This window comes from Galeopterus variegatus, unplaced genomic scaffold (genome assembly GCF_000696425.1).
Source record: "Galeopterus variegatus unplaced genomic scaffold, G_variegatus-3.0.2 Scaffold979, whole genome shotgun sequence".
In the NCBI taxonomy this organism is placed as follows: domain Eukaryota; kingdom Metazoa; phylum Chordata; class Mammalia; order Dermoptera; family Cynocephalidae; genus Galeopterus; species Galeopterus variegatus.
In genome coordinates this window covers 412,494-428,192 of record NW_007727090.1, presented here as the reverse complement: position 1 = coordinate 428,192, position 15,699 = coordinate 412,494, and the positions used below count along the sequence as shown (strand labels likewise).

The following is a 15,699-nucleotide window of genomic DNA, read 5'->3' as shown; positions in this document are numbered from 1 at the left end:
GGCGTTGCTCCCGCGCCTCGCTCAGCCAGTGAGCGGGAACCGGTCTGTATGTGGGATCCGAACCCTCGGGCGGGAGCGCCGCCGCGCTTCCCAAGCGGCGCACTATCCAGTGTGCCACCGGGCCGGCCCGGCAGTCAGCTTTAAAAAAAAATTTTAGCTTTTAATTTTTTTGAATAGGTTTTTGAGTTTTATTGAAATCTTACATGAATAAGAAATTGGAAATACAATTACATCAAAGAATAAATTGTCATGGCTTTTACATTTAAAAGGAAGATTTCAAAAAGGTAGGGAAGATTTCAAAAAGGTGTGAAGTTATAGCAATTTTAAAAGACAGTTAACCTACTTCTAGGAATGCAAAACATACAATCTTAGATTATTTTCAGTACAAGAAAACTTAAATTTGTCTTATTTAATTCCTTTTTTTAGTATATACTCACATTTTGAAAATCAATAATAATTCCTTAATATGATCAAACATTAAACATGTTTAAATTTCTCCAATTCTCTCCCCACTCTCTTCTTTTCTTACAGTTGATTTGTTTACATCAGGATCCAAACAAGTTCTGCTTGTTGCATTGATGCTATGTCAGCTGTCTAAGTTTCTTTCAATCTGCGGGTTCCCCCATCATCTAATTTTTTCTTCTTTACCCCATAAAGTTTCCCAAGGTCTGGATTTGCTGGCTCCATCCCATTAGTGTCGTTTAACATGTTCTACCAACCCCTGCTTTTCCTGATGATTGGTTGCTGGATCCTGAGGCGTGGTCTCACTCAGGTTAGATTTGGCTTCAGAGGTATATGTTCTTACTGCAGGAGGCCCATTATGTCTGATTGCCTCTCTCTGATGTTAGTAGATATTGATGATCATTTGCTAGATCCATTATTTCAATAGGGGCTTGCAAATACTATATTCTCGTTATTTTATTCTGCTTTATTTATTAGCTGGGATACTTCAATAGATATAAATGTTCCCTCCTCAACTATTTATGATTACCTTGAGGAACAATTCACATAGGAAAGACAGGATAAATGCTTGACTCTTCCTGTTACTTACTAGTTTTAGAAAAATGAATTGTTTCCCTATCATCTTCCAAAGAGACTGAGAGTTTGCTTTTGATTCATTGTCATTATGGTTTTTTGTGGTGGTCTCTTTCTTATTTGCATTTTTGTTGTACCACTGGGTTCTATTCTTTCTTGTGTATTCATGGTAGTGATTATTGTTTTTTTGGATTCCAGATGCAGGACTCCCTTGAGGCTTTCTTGCAGGGCTGGTTGTGTGGTGGTGAACTCTTGCACTTTTTGTCTGTCTGGAAAATATACCATTTCTCCCTCTTTTCTGAAGGATAGCCTTGCTGGGTATAGTATTCTTGGCTGGAAGTTTTTTCTTTCAGTGTTTTGAATATATCATCCCTTTTTCTTCTGGCCTATAGAGTTTCTGTTGAGAAGTCTGCTGTTAGTCTGATAGGGGCTCCCTTATAGGTGACTTGATGCTTTTCTCTTGCTTCTTTTAAGTTTCTCTCTTTGTCTTAGAGCTTCACTAGTTTGACTATAATCTGTCCTGGACAGGATCTTTTTGGGTTGAATCTGTTTGGGGATCTTTGAGCCTCCTGGATCTGAAGGTCCATGTCTCTCCCTATCCATGAAAAGTTTTCTGTTATTATTTCATTGAATAGGTTTTCCATACCTTTTCCTTTCTCCTCCCCTTGTGGAACATCCTTGATTCAAATGTTTGTGTGCTTAAGGTTGTCTGCTAGCTCTCTTAAATTTTCTTCCATTTTAAAAATTCTTTTTTGCTTTTTTTTTTTGCCTGCCTGAGTTATTTCAAAAAGACTACCTTCAAGATCAGAAATTCTTTCTTCTGCTTGTTCTAGACTGCTGCTTACCTTCTTGGTTGTGTTTTTTATTTTGTCGAATGAATCTTTCAGTTCCATGAGTTCTGCTACATTTTTTTTAAGGTATCAATCTCTTTATAAATTTTCTCCTTCATATTCTGGATTTTTTTTCTCATTTCATTATGTTGTCTGAGTCTTCTTGTATCTCAGTGAGCTTCCTTAAGATTGTTGCTTGGAATTCCTTTTCAGTCATTTCAAGGGTTTCTTGCTCAACAAAGTCTGGTATTTGAGAATTACTGTATTTTTTTGGGTGGTGTCATATTTTCTTGAATTTTTGTATTTCTGGTATCTCTACATTGATGTCTGGTCATCTGGTAGAGCAGGTTACTTATTCTATTACTCTGAAGTGGGCTTTGAGGAGAGAGACATCCTCTTCTTCTGGTCTCCGCTAGTGACTCTCTTGTGTCAGTGCAGTTGAGTGTCTGGCAGGCTGCCTGCACGATGGCTGTGACCACTGCTGTGGTGTTGAGCTGCTTTTGTGGCAGCCATGGCTGTGGCAGTGGCTGTCGTGAGCCACCCACATGGCAGTGGTGTTTTTGGTGTGCTCCCTGTCTCCTTCGAGGAGGAGGGTGCTGCCCTTGGCTCCTGCCTAGGACCCCAGAAATACTCTCTTACCTGCTTCCAGGAAGAGGGGGCTGTAAGAGTAGTCACTTCTAACTGCGTTTTATCTCTGAATGCTTGGTCTGTTAATGGAAAGTTAAATCATCCCTCCATGTCCTTTTTTCTTTTATATTCTCTTCTGTTTCTCTGTTATTGATTCCCCTCTTCATTGTATCCTCTGGAATCCTCTTTCCTTACACAGTTTTCCCCACCCTCCTTTCCTCGTATACACCCTCTGTAAATCTTTGCAGGATGCTCTTTCCATCTTCTGCTTTAAAAACAAAAATAAAAACAAAAAGCCTGGCCCTCTCCTTAGGATGCTTCTTTCTTTCCTATCTCTTTTTTTTACTGAGGAAACTCACTCTTTTATATTGGATGATGGTGGTGGTGGTATTATTGTCTCCCCAATGCCTCTTTCATTCTTTTATGAAAACTCAAGGTTATCCATATTGTTCTTGTTTTCAAACCTGCTATTTGTCTTTACCTGCCAGCCCCACATTACCTTCATTTTCTCTCAGTATTGGCTTCCTACCCATGCAGTTTACCCTGTACCAGCCATTATTCTGGAATTTACATATAGTAATTTGCATGTTCCTCACAACAACTTTCTGAGGATTATCATCCTCATTTTTTTTTTCCTTTTTGTCTTTTTTCGTGACCGGTAACGGGATCGCAACCCTCGGTGTTGCGCCCGTACCGTGACCGGCAACGGGATCGCAACCCTCGGTGTCACGCCCACACCGCGCTCAACCAGTGAGCGGACCGGTCTCTATATGGGATCCGAACCCTTGGTGGGAGCGCTGCTGCGCTCCCAAGTGCCGCACTCTACCGAGTGCGCCACCGGCCGGCCCATCATCCTCATTTTATAGACATGCAGAGGTTAAGTAACCAGGGTCTCGAAGTGAGTGAGTGGCATAGCTAGACCTCAATCCCAGGCATTTTGCCTCCAAAGCCTATATTCCTGTCTGCTGAGTTAATTTTCCCTAGTCATGTGTCTCAGCTCATGTGCAGTGATATTTATTGCAGTATGATTGGACATAACTTAGATGTTCATCATTAGGTGATTGGTTAAACTGTGGTACATCCCAACTATGGCGTATTCTGTAGTTGTTAAAGAGAATGAGACAGTAATGTGTACTATAGAAAAAAAATCTCCAAGATATATTGAAGGAGAAGAGTAAGGTGCAGAACATTTGTTGTGTGTATGTGGGAAGAAAGTCTGGTATGTCTGTGCCTGCAGCACTGGACCAGGGAGTTTTCTGAAGCCACATAGGATTTGGACTTCTCAAATCACTTTGTAAGCTGACTGCTACAGACTGCAAAATCAGGCACTTCTCCCTGTCAGAATTTGCTTCTCATAGTCTGCGGTTTTCTATTCAGGAGAAAGACGCATGGTGTGGTATATGGTGTGTGATTCTGGAGACAGATAGCATTCCATTCAAAGCTAGGTTCCTCAGTTATTAAATGTTTGATCTGGGGCAAGTCACTTAACTTTTCTGAAACTCGTTTTTTACAATTTTAAAATGGGGATAATGCCCAGAATTATTACAAGTCTTGAGATAATACTTATTCATTCATTCAATACTGTATGTGTGTATTATACACACACACACACACACGCACACTTATTTGGTGGCTGGACAGTACAAGGATTAAACCCTGGACCTTGGTGTTATCAGCACCACACTCCAATCAATTGAGCTAATCAGCCAGCCCTATTTATTTAGCATCTACTGTGTGCCAGGCACTGTTCTTGGCTCTAAGGATATAGCAGTAAACAAGAACTTTAAAAAGTTCTGCTCTAATTTAGCTTACATTCTGGTGAAATAGAAACTCAAAAAATAAAGTAAATCATATATCATATGACAAATGGTGATAAACTGTAAAGGAAAAAAAAAAGATATAGCAGTAAACAAGAACTTTAAAAAGTTCTGCTCTAATTTAGCTTACATTCTGGTGAAAATAGAAACTCAAAAAATAAAGTAAATCATATATCATATGACAAATGGTGATAAACTGTAAAGGAAAAAAAAAAGAAAAAGAAAAAGAATAGAGGGTAAGTAAGGGTGTCAGGTTGGGGTAGAGGTGCAGTTTAACAGGACAGCTAGAGAAGTCCTCACTGGCAAGGGATGATTTGAGCCAAGACTTGTAGAACTGAGGATACATGGATATCTGGAGCAAAAGTGTTCTAAGCATTGGGGACATGAACTATAAATGTCCAAGGTGGGAGCATGCCTGCCTGTTTGAGAGCAGCAAAGATGCCAGTGTAGTTGGTGCAGAGACATGGACAGAGAGATGACATGAGAGAGGTTGCAGGGGCAGGAGCCTAGATGAGTAGGCCTTTGCAGGCCTGTTAAGATTTTGGCCATTCGTCTGCATGTAATATATCTGGCACAGCAGGAATGCTCAGCAGATGGTAGCTGTGATGATGATGATGCCACCATGATGCTCTGCTCTTTTCGTAGAAGAAAGATAGATGGTGTGACATTTTGGAGGTCTTTTAACAATTGGTTTTATGCCCCTGGAATAGCAGCATAGCAGAATAGAAAGAGCACTGAAATAGAAATCTAGAGACCTGATGTTAAGTCTGCTGTTGACCCTTGCTGAATCCAGACTTACTCATCTATTAAACTGAAGGTGATTGTTCCCAGTCTGCCTGCCTCCTGGAGTTAATGTAAAGAGTAAAAGAGAAGTAAATTTATATAAATGCCTTGTGAACAGTGAACTACAATATGAATGAAACATAAAGGCTATGTTCGCTGAATTGTGGAGTCATCTAGTCCAGCTAAAACAGAATTGCCTTCCAAAATGGAGTTATTTCTAAAAATGGGGTGCTCACTAGTGGAGAATACTGTGAAGCTATCCCCTTTCTTGGTTTGGATTCGGAATTAATGCAGCCTGCATGTGGATTAGTTCCTTGGAAGCTGTGTCACACTGCTGCCTCAAGGTACACTTGCACTCTCGGTAGTTTAAGATTGAGTCTTTGTGCTGAATTTTTATCAGCCTATAACCCAATTAAAAGCTCATCGTGATAAGGTATTGAACTTGATCAGGGAAGTAGATTAAAGGACTTTACTACTAAAAAATGAGGTAGGCGATGAAAGGGGCAAACAAGAAACTGAAGAATGGGAAGCTTATGGAAGTAAGGGTTATGCTGTGCCCCGGTTCCATTTTGTGCCGGTTGAGCTCCCTTGTGAGTGGGCGGAGTCAAAAAAGCAGAGTCTGTGTGATTAATGCCCAGAGGTGCTGAGCTGTGTAATTGAGGCAGAGAGCACAGAGCACTGACGACTCCCAGTACTCTTAGAGAATCTCAGAAAAGGAATTAAATATGGGTGAATAGTAGAAGGGGGCCTTTCCTTTCTGCTGCCTTTTGATTGAATTGGGAAACCAGCTGAACTCCTAGGAGAGCTCCACCAAAGCAACAGCAACCATTTGTTGAGTGCTTGCTGTGTGCCTGACACCTTGCATCTAAAACATTTTACATGAATTGTCTCTGCCAATCCTCAAAACTGCCCTATGCAGTAGGCATTACCCTTTATTATGGGCTAAGTTGTGTCTCCCCCACCCCCAAATTAATAGTTTGCAGTCCTAACCTTCAGTACCTCAGAATATGACTATATTTGGAGATAAAGTCTTTAAAGAGGTAATTAAGTTAAAACGAAATCATTAGGATAGGGCCTAATCTAATAGGACTGGACACAGACCCAGACAGAGGGAAGACCATGGATGACACAGGGAGAAGACAGCCTTCTATAAGCTGGGGAGAGAGGCCTCAGGAGAAACAAACCTGCCAACACCTTGATCTAGGACTTCTAGCCTCCAGGATCATCAGAAAACAAATTTCTGTCGTTTAAGCCACTTGGTCTGTGTTACTTTGTTACAGCAGCCCTAACAAACTAGTACACCCTTGTTTTACATCTGAGGAAACTAAGGATCAGAGAGGTTATAAAATGTGCCAGAATCCTCACAGTTATGGCTAGAGTTTGGGTTCAATCCAGTTGAGTCTGATTTCATAGCTCGTGCCCCTAACCACATGTTATATTGAGTCCAGAGAGTGTCTGGCTTAGTGCTGTGTCTCCTCACTTTCAAAGCAGTGACTGGCACCCAGATCTTTGACTTCTGATTCACTGTTCTCACTCTGTACCATGCTTTCTTCTCTGCCACTTGCTTTAGAGATAAGACACTGATAAAAGTACATGAGCTTCTGCAGACAGGAAGGACATAAATAGTTGATTAAGTTAGGGCTTAGTAAATCTGGAAAGATTTGCCTGTTTGGGACCTTCCCTTCCAGTTCTCCTCTTCCCGTGACCTTAGGTAAAGGAGACTTATTCTTGGAAGTGGAGTTAAACCTACCAGAAAAATGGAGCAGATAACAAGTATTTGGTATTGTACTGCCACTGTTGCTGTCACTGAGAAGTTTGGTGGCTCTTAATCAATCAAGAGTAAATATTATAATCACCAGGATAACTTTTTAAAAAACTCTTGATCTCACTCCTGAATGTTCCACTGTAGAAAGTCTGGGATAGGATCTGAGCATTAATAATCATTTGTGGGTTTTTGTTTGTCTGTTTTGTTTTAAATCTTTTCTGGTGATTTTGATGTGTCTCATCAGATGGAGAACGCTTGAAGCTGTGGAATGACTTATTTCTGTAGTTGCTCCTTTTAAACCATTAACATGGTTGCATTGAACAATATTAAAATCTTAAGACATCATTCTTCCATTTTAACTTTCATCACCTACTTGTACACTTCCATATTTTCCTTGATTCTTCAAACTTAATCCTGTTCTGGGGTTGGGAGGACATAACAGAGGACCTCTAAGCCACCGGAATTAATTATTCTCTTTGGTCATTAGCAGGTCTCGATGTGATAGCCCAATAGGTAGGTACTACCCAGCATGTTTTTGAAATGTAGTCCTGCTGAGTTCAGCTTATTCTGGACACAGTTGCATTTCCTCCTCCAGAGGGCCCCAGAGTTTAGGAACAGCTGGCGGAGCTGAGCAGGCTGACTAGTACCCTCGTCAGACAAGGGAACTAGCCAGTAAGATTTGGATCTGGACACAGTTGCATTTCCTCCTCCAGAGGGCCCCAGAGTTTAGGAACAGCTGGCGGAGCAGAGCAGGCTGACTAGTACCCTCGTCAGACAAGGGAACTAGCCAGTAAGATTTGGACTTTTATTTGTTGGAGGAAATAGAGTTATTTCTCTTTTAGAGCTCCCTATTTTCTATTGCTTTTTTCCAGCTCTCAACCTCTATCAAAGGATAGAGAACATGTTTTCTTTTTAGGGTAGCAGCTAGTGATGCTAGAATACAGGGTAGGGACTGTGTCTGAGAACTCAGGTGTTTAAAGGAGTGATCGCTAAAATTCTTTGTGTACACTTATCAGTAAAAAGGTCGAGTTTACATCTTCAATATATTTATAATCATCTATGTATAAATAATTTACATATACAGTGTCACTAATATGACATTCCTTATAAAATGTACCCTCCAAATATCAATTTTAAAAGGATGAGCAATATATATGTATATATAATAGAAGTTCTAATATTCTCTTTCTGTACTCCAATGAGGGTCACTTTGAAAGCCACTGTATTGGAAAATGCTTTTCCTTGATGTGGCAGAGGTTTGGGGAAAGAGTTTAGAGATGATCCTGGTTGTTTTTGCTGCTGGCACCTTTCTAACTTCAGTTGTCATCTTGAAGTTTTAGCGAAGAGTGGGTGATCCAGGGAGAGGCAGGACTGACAGTTGGTGAGAGGGTAACTTCATGTGGATGGCTCACAGGCAGTGAAAAGGGCTTTGGAGGGAGCATTTCAGAGAATTTGCAGCAGAGATTGGCAAGCAGCAGGTGAATGAGACAACCATTGGATGGATTTTTATCACCTTCAACTGAACAAGCACACTGAAATTGCTTGGCATCCATACCTCTTTGGGATTTCATTGCAGAGTGCAACACATTCATGTTTGAGCAACTGACTTTCTGCACTAGCAGAAGGAATTCTTTGAATATGAAGTATTACAGGGTCATGAAGACCCATTTTTAAGCTGTCCTCTTGGTACTTCCAGTGATAAAAGGGTAGAGATGGGCTGGTGTCCTTATCTGAAGGGATTTAAAAGTTTCCCTTCTCAATGTTGCATCTCTTATTACACTTTCTTTCCAGTTCTCCATCCACCTTATTCTTTTGCCTAACTAGGTTATAAAGATGTTATTTAAAGAGTGATTATTAGATATAGTTAGGCTTTTACCAGAGCAAACTAACTGGAGTGATTTATTTAGGAAAAAGGTACTCCTGTGCAGTCCTCCTACAGCCAGACCTGGAGTTACATTTCAAACAGGTCTCTCTCTGGGAAAAAAATATAGCCCAGGGTCATGTGACCTAACTCCTAGGATCACTCAGAGCTTATGCATCAAGAAAAAGGGGAAGAGTTGCCCATGAGCCCAAATTTTAATTTTGTTGCTTATTTTCCTACATTTAGAAAAGTAGGAAGAATTTATGTTTTACAGTACCCAGTTTTAAAAGCACTCGTTCTTTTTGAAATCAGACTTGAATTTTTTTTTAATTTAAAAAATTTCCCCCCAGCTTTATCGAGGTATACTTGACAAATAAAAAATGTATATATTTAAGGTGTACTATGTGATGTTTTGATATACATTGTGAAATGATTGCCACAAGCTTAATTAATATATCCATCACCTCACATAAGTATGATTTTTTTTCCTTTTTGTTGTGTGAGAACACTTAAAAGTCAACTCTGTGAGCACATTTCAAGTATACAATACAGCATTATTAACTATAGTCACCATGTGGTACATTAGATTGCCCACCTTGATTGAAGTGCAGATGCAGGTGAAGTTCTCGACAAAGTATCCCACTTTAATTGATTTAGACTCTAAAATATATGTATATAAATATTTTTGCTAACCTAAGAATGATATAAACTGTTAGAGCTAAAAGGACACATGATATAATTTTGTCCCTTCTTTAACAGAGGAGGAAATGGAGGTGAGGTAACTTGCCTAAGGTCACACAGTAGTTAAGAGCGAGGCAGGACTGGTTTAGTGATTTTTAGTTTAATGTACTTTCTACTTTTATCATATGACTCCTAATCCTTGAGTCTTCCAGATGCAGAAGCTAGGTTATAAAATAGCATGTTTTCTTCAAATATTAAATTTATGTGGAGGTATAGATATAAATTCTTGGTTAAAGCTCCTTTTTGGATGGTATATGCAGAGTTGATTATTCTGTCACTGAAAATATTTCAAGGACTTATTGGAATTGGGCAATATCTTGCATTTGACATGTTTGTTTTTGGCATTTAGGTTTTCCTAGGACATTAGTACAGGCTGAATCCCTGGACAAAATCTGTGAGCTGGATCTAGTGATCAGTTTGAACATTCCATTTGAAACACTTAAAGATCGTCTCAGCCGACGCTGGATTCACCCTCCTAGTGGAAGGGTTTATAACCTGGACTTCAATCCACCTCACGTACATGTAAGAATATAAAAAGTGCTTTTATAAACTGGCAAGAAAAAGGCAAGAAATTTAGGTTGAAAAGTGGGTAAAAGATATGAATAGACTATTGAAAAAAGAGCAGATCTACATGGCCCAACACCATTTTTAAAATGTTTAAATTCAGTAGTAGTTAGGGAAAGGAAACTTAAGTAAAAAGAGGATATCACTTTGGATCCATTGGACTGGGAAAAATTTAAAAGATTACCACATCTATTGCTGATGGGTATCTGGGAAAAATAGTACAGTAGTACCCCTTAACTGCAGTTTCACTTTCCACGGTTTAAGTTACCTGCAGTCAACCGTAGTTCGAATTTTCAGATAGTAATTTAAGATATTTTCAGAGAGGGAGAGACCACAGCCACATAATTTTTACTACAGTATATTGTTATAACTGTTCCATTTTATTATTAGTTATTGTTGTTCATCTCTTTCTGCGCCTAATTTATAGATTAAACTTTTTCATAGGTATGTGTAGGAAAAAACTTACAGGGTTTGGTACTTGCCACAGTTTCAGGTATCCACTGGGGGTCTTGGAAGGTATCCCCTGCAGATAAGGGGGGACTACAGTGTTCTCATTTTTGTTAGATAAAGTATTAATAACCTCTTTAAAACAACATGGCAATGTACATTAAAAGTTTTAAGTAAATATTTCATTCAACTCACCCTTGGGAGAATAGTCTATGGAAGTGAAAGCACTAGCAGAGAAGGTCATGTATACAGTGATGCGTATTTCAGTTTTGTTCATAGTGGCCAAAAAACAAAACCAAAAAAACACCAGAAAACAAAATGAATGTTCATTTGTAGGGGAACAGTTAAATAAATTTGAGAACATTCACATTATCTTGGTATATAATGTAGTTAGTAAAAAGAATGAATTAGTACTATACTTTTTGACATGGACAGATTTCCTGAAGGTTTTGTTGAATGAGAAAAGCGAACAGCAGAATGATCCCATTTTTGTAAAACAATGACTACACCTCTTTTTGTATATCTGTTTGTGTGTATATGTCCTCTAGCTTTGTATGATCAGGGCACAAATTATGAAGGATATATCCTGGGCTAGCAAAGAGCCTGGGGCTGGGACTGGATAAGGGAATATGGATGGGGGAGGGGGGAATGTTAAGGTGATTGGAAGATTGCCCTTAAGAAGAAGTTCAAAATATAACATTGATAAAACTGCTGAAAATTAAACATGTATAAAAGTATATGTATAAAGATACTTTAATAAATTCACTTAAAGAGCTACTATTTTTTCTTATAGACCATGTCTATATTTATCTGATACAGATTGAACTAATGCATTAATTCATTCTGGTCATATTAACTGTAATTATTGGGTGGTAGATGGTATTATTTGTTATCTTCCAGATGTGTGAAAAGTGGCATTGTGTCTTACTGGGCTGCTCTTTATGGAAAAGGTTAGACTTGAATATAGATGAAGTCAGTAATTACTACAGAAAACTACTTCAGGAGGATGACTTCCAACTCTTAGATGCTGTTGTGTCAGTAAAGTCCCAATAAGATTTGTTCATTTGGGTTAAGCACTAGTCTCCTTTTAAAAATGTAAATAGTTCTGTAATTCTAGACTTGAATATAGATGAAGTCAGTAATTACTACAGAAAACTACTTCAGGAGGATGACTTCCCAACTCTTAGATGCTGTTGTGTTAGTAAAGTCCCAATAAGATTTGTTCATTTGGGTTAAGCACTAGTCTCCTTTTAAAAATGTAAATAGTTCTGTAATTCTTTTATTCCCTTTCTCATTTCCATTTCAAGAAGCTGCAATAAGAAAAAAGAAATGGGTGGGGGGGAAAGGGGAGTTCTGAAAATATAGATGGGAACACCGAGTGCAACACAAATGCTTCACATTTTGGCTTTGTCCACACCTGCTGATGCACAGATTCTTATAAAATTTGAAAAGATTTACCACTGAGTTGCTTTCCAAAGCCTGGGTTTCCCTAAAAGAACATCTGCAATTACAATGCTACTTCTAAAGACAGCCGTGAAAGTTCTAACCTGGACCAACTCTCCCAGCCGCTGTGGCCAGGCTCCCCAGGAAGGTGGGATGTGGTTACTCCAGCATCAGTCTGCTCTTTCTGAAAGCAGTATTGTATTTGCTGGTGATCTGAAATCTTGGAGATGACTTCTGAGTGTTGTGGCTGTAAGTAAAATAAAGAGGAGAATATAGATGATGTATGGCCTCCTCCCATCCCCATTTCTCCTGTCATGTCAGGTTAAAAACCATGGAATACACATGTGATAATTATGTGGCTCACCAATAAATCATAAGTGTAAGTCATATACCCAAGGCCCTGAGCTGTAATGGAATTTTAGTGTGTTTCAAATTTATAGCCAGTTTATCATTATCCAGTTGAGTTGCCTGAGCCTTTTGATTCTGCTCTAGCCTGCCTTTTGACAGATTTATTTCTTGTGACTGTCTCCCCTGGTGAGTAATGGCCATGGACATAGGATCCAAAATTCTGATGTCTACTTTGCTATTTGTAAATAGGCATTGGTCTGAGGAGGTTAAAATACATTGAAAACCAGGGTTTTTTTTTAAATAAAAATTTTTTCAATTCTCAGAATCTTTGTCCCATGGGTCGTGAGTCATGTCTATTTTTATACACCTTTAGATATGTCATTATTTTTCTGGTAAAATAACCAAGTAAGATAAATTTCAGAGAAGCTACATGATACAGTTTGAAAGATGATAGAGATGATAATGAAATATCTTCTCCTAGATTCATATATTCCCTAAGTAAACCAAGCTGGTTCTTTGAGACATTTTATTTTTCATAATAAGAACTCAGGCTTTATAAAGCAGGACAGTTTGAGGAATATTTAGAGGGTGGGAGTGACATTGTCTAAAGGTTTGTTGTTGGGGGAGTTTGCGTGGAATTTTAGACTGAATTGAAAGTACCATTTATCAGCAATACTGGAACATGTTTGGACAGATCTGTGTTGTCAATAAAGATTTAGTGTCAACTGTTAGGAAATAAGGTTAACTTACTATTAAGCGTGCTATTTCTTTTCTCATCATGTGGTGGGAGTCAAAGGTGAATAACATCATTTTGCACAGGAAAGTTCTGACCTATGGAATGGCCCAACATTTGGCTGTATTAACTGGTTTCTCTGGTACTTGTAGGGGGTTGACGACATCACTGGTGAACCATTAGTACAGCAGGAGGATGATAAACCTGAAGCAGTCGCCGTCAGGCTAAGACAGTACAAGGACGTGGCAAAGCCAGTCATTGAATTATACAAGTGAGTGCTTCAAAATTTTTACGGCAAAGGGCCAGCTAGTGTGGAGCCTTCTGGGCAGGATATTGGGTTGAGAGTAGGGTAGTGTTTCTTTAAGCAAGATAAACTCTAAAGGCTTATTACCTCCCCCAGCAGTCAGATGAAATGCTGGAATTGTACATGGAGATAAAGTCTAGTATATTTATTATGAAATTGTTAGAACATAACAACCTAAACCTGATCATCTGAATGTTCTTGATATAAAACTATACCTATACTTATTTTCATTATTCTTTTTAAGTGGCTGAAATAATTGTCTGTATATTGACACTCCATTATGTAAATATCTGATTTGGGTAGAAGACTAGAAGGGATTTTTGGCTGGAGTGTGTCTATAGAGAGTTTAACAAGGAAAAGCTAAAACCATAAGCTAGGGTTTGCAAATTCAAAAGGCTACAGGGGCCAGGCAGGTATTGGCAATGAGTGTTAAACCTGGTAGGAGTATGTCAAACAGGGCAGTTGAGTGACAGTTGAACTGGACAGCTCCTAGGCTGGTCCAGCTACTTATCACCACAGGGGCACACAGGCCCAGTGTGACAGATTCCTGTGTTTGAGGAGAAGTAGAAATCTGGTTCTCAATTAAAAATTTGGAAATGGCATGCAAGCCAAACAAAACCATATGCTAACTGCACTCAGGATTGCACTTTATAGACTCCCCTATAATTGATTTCTAGCCTTTGTAGTCCCCCAATAATTCAGCAAATCTTTAGATCAGTTTCTTGATCATATTATGATGATACATCCTGTGTTCCATGATCAATTGTAAGTAATATGGGTTTAGTGTACCAAAGTGTGTCAGTGATTTTCTTTTGAAAAGTATATATTGAAGTGGATTTGGGATTGCCTCTATAGTGTTATTAATTGATATGTCTTAAAGGGGAGAAAAAAATGGTGGTATCATGGCAAGCGGGCAAGAAATGCACAAGTTATAGCCTTATGTAGGTATGCCTAGTGGAAGTGTTTATACATTCGAAAGGGGCTGTTTTGGCATTTAGTGGTGTGTGATAAAGACCATAAGATCATAATTGTTTATACCTAGGATCTTCATCTGCCTGAATATGTTACGAAGAAACCTAAAATGACTTTGTATGTTGGACTTTGTTTTTCAGGAGCCGAGGAGTGCTCCACCAATTTTCTGGGACGGAGACTAACAAAATTTGGCCCTATGTTTACACGCTTTTTTCAAACAAGATCACACCTATTCAGTCCAAAGAAGCATACTGAGCCTGCCAATGGAAGAACCAGGAAGATGTGGCCATTCATTTAATTGTGTGTGTAGTATTGGTGCCATGTCCAAATTAGAAGCTAGCTGAGATAGCTTGCAGCATCTTTTCTAGTTTAAATGGTTAACTGATAGGAAAACTAAAAAGAGAAAGAGTTCATGAAGAGGCCCGCTGCCTTTTATAAGAAGAGTTACCTATACATGTGTAAGGTATCTCTGCACATGTCTCAAGCTCTTCACAAGAAAGCAAGCACAGGCTGGATTTTAAACAGTGTATGACCTAAGCTCTAGCTGATTTTTGACAGCCATGTTGTTGTTTAGTAGTCTTTTTACAGATGATGGTGGTAGTCTCTGGTTCTCCCTACCTGCCCAAAGGGTGTTGCACCAGTAAGCCTACGAATGCCAAAGGGTCCAGCCTGGGCTTTGTGCCAGGTTCTCTAGTGTGTGCTCCCCTGGTAACAATGGAATTAAAGCTAATTGCTCTCAGTGGTTGCTTTTCTGGTCTTGAGTGACTGTGTCCACAATTCATTTTTTTCTGGTAGGAGTGACTCATCCTTTTCTAAATCCATGTTCCATAGAATCTCTCCTTTTTATACATCCTGGGATGAAAGGATTTGGCTTCTACTTTTTTTTTTTTAGGCTATTTTTTTTTAAACGTCTGTTTTCTCTCTTCCTAGGCTATTAAATAATACAGATTGTTATTGCATTTTTCCCTCTCAAATTCTTCTTTCTAAGAACTGGGAGCTAGGGGACTATGTTGAATCTCTTCGTACACTGGGAACTGAGCTATGTGGAGGGTCTTAACTTAAACTGCTGGTCTGACTCTCATGGGTTGACATTGCTTCTTTCATTGTGAAAAAATTAAACCCCCAAAAGTCTCTTGGGATCCTCCTCCAAACCCCCAAAAGCCTCTTGGGATCCCCCCCCAAAAAAAAAAAAAAAGAAAAAAGAAAAAGAAAAAGATCTACCTACATAAATGTTGAAAGATCATATCTTATACATATGGAAGTAATAAGACCATATGGAATTACTGGACTAATAGAATAAGTAGTTAAGCTTTTTATTCAAGACAGCAAAATGTGTTTTGAAGATGCTGCTAAATATTGATATTGACAGTGTTTTTCTCCTGTGAGTGACCCAAGCATATTATGAATAGGTTGTAAAGGGAATGGAGCC

At 38.9% G+C, this 15,699-nt stretch overlaps 1 protein-coding gene across 1 annotated transcript in view; it reads left to right on the top strand.

Annotated features, from left to right (window-relative positions):
- AK4 (adenylate kinase 4) overlaps positions 1 to 15,415 on the top strand; it is a 68,252-nt gene extending 52,837 nt beyond the window's left edge. Inside the window, exons 3-5 of the mRNA XM_008573979.1 lie at positions 9,809 to 9,981; positions 13,147 to 13,265; positions 14,411 to 15,415. Coding sequence (XP_008572201.1) covers positions 9,809 to 9,981; positions 13,147 to 13,265; positions 14,411 to 14,525 — 407 coding nt within the window. The 3' untranslated portion in view covers positions 14,526 to 15,415. The remainder of the gene's footprint in view (positions 1 to 9,808; positions 9,982 to 13,146; positions 13,266 to 14,410) is intronic.
- Positions 15,416 to 15,699: the final 284 nt, after the last annotated feature.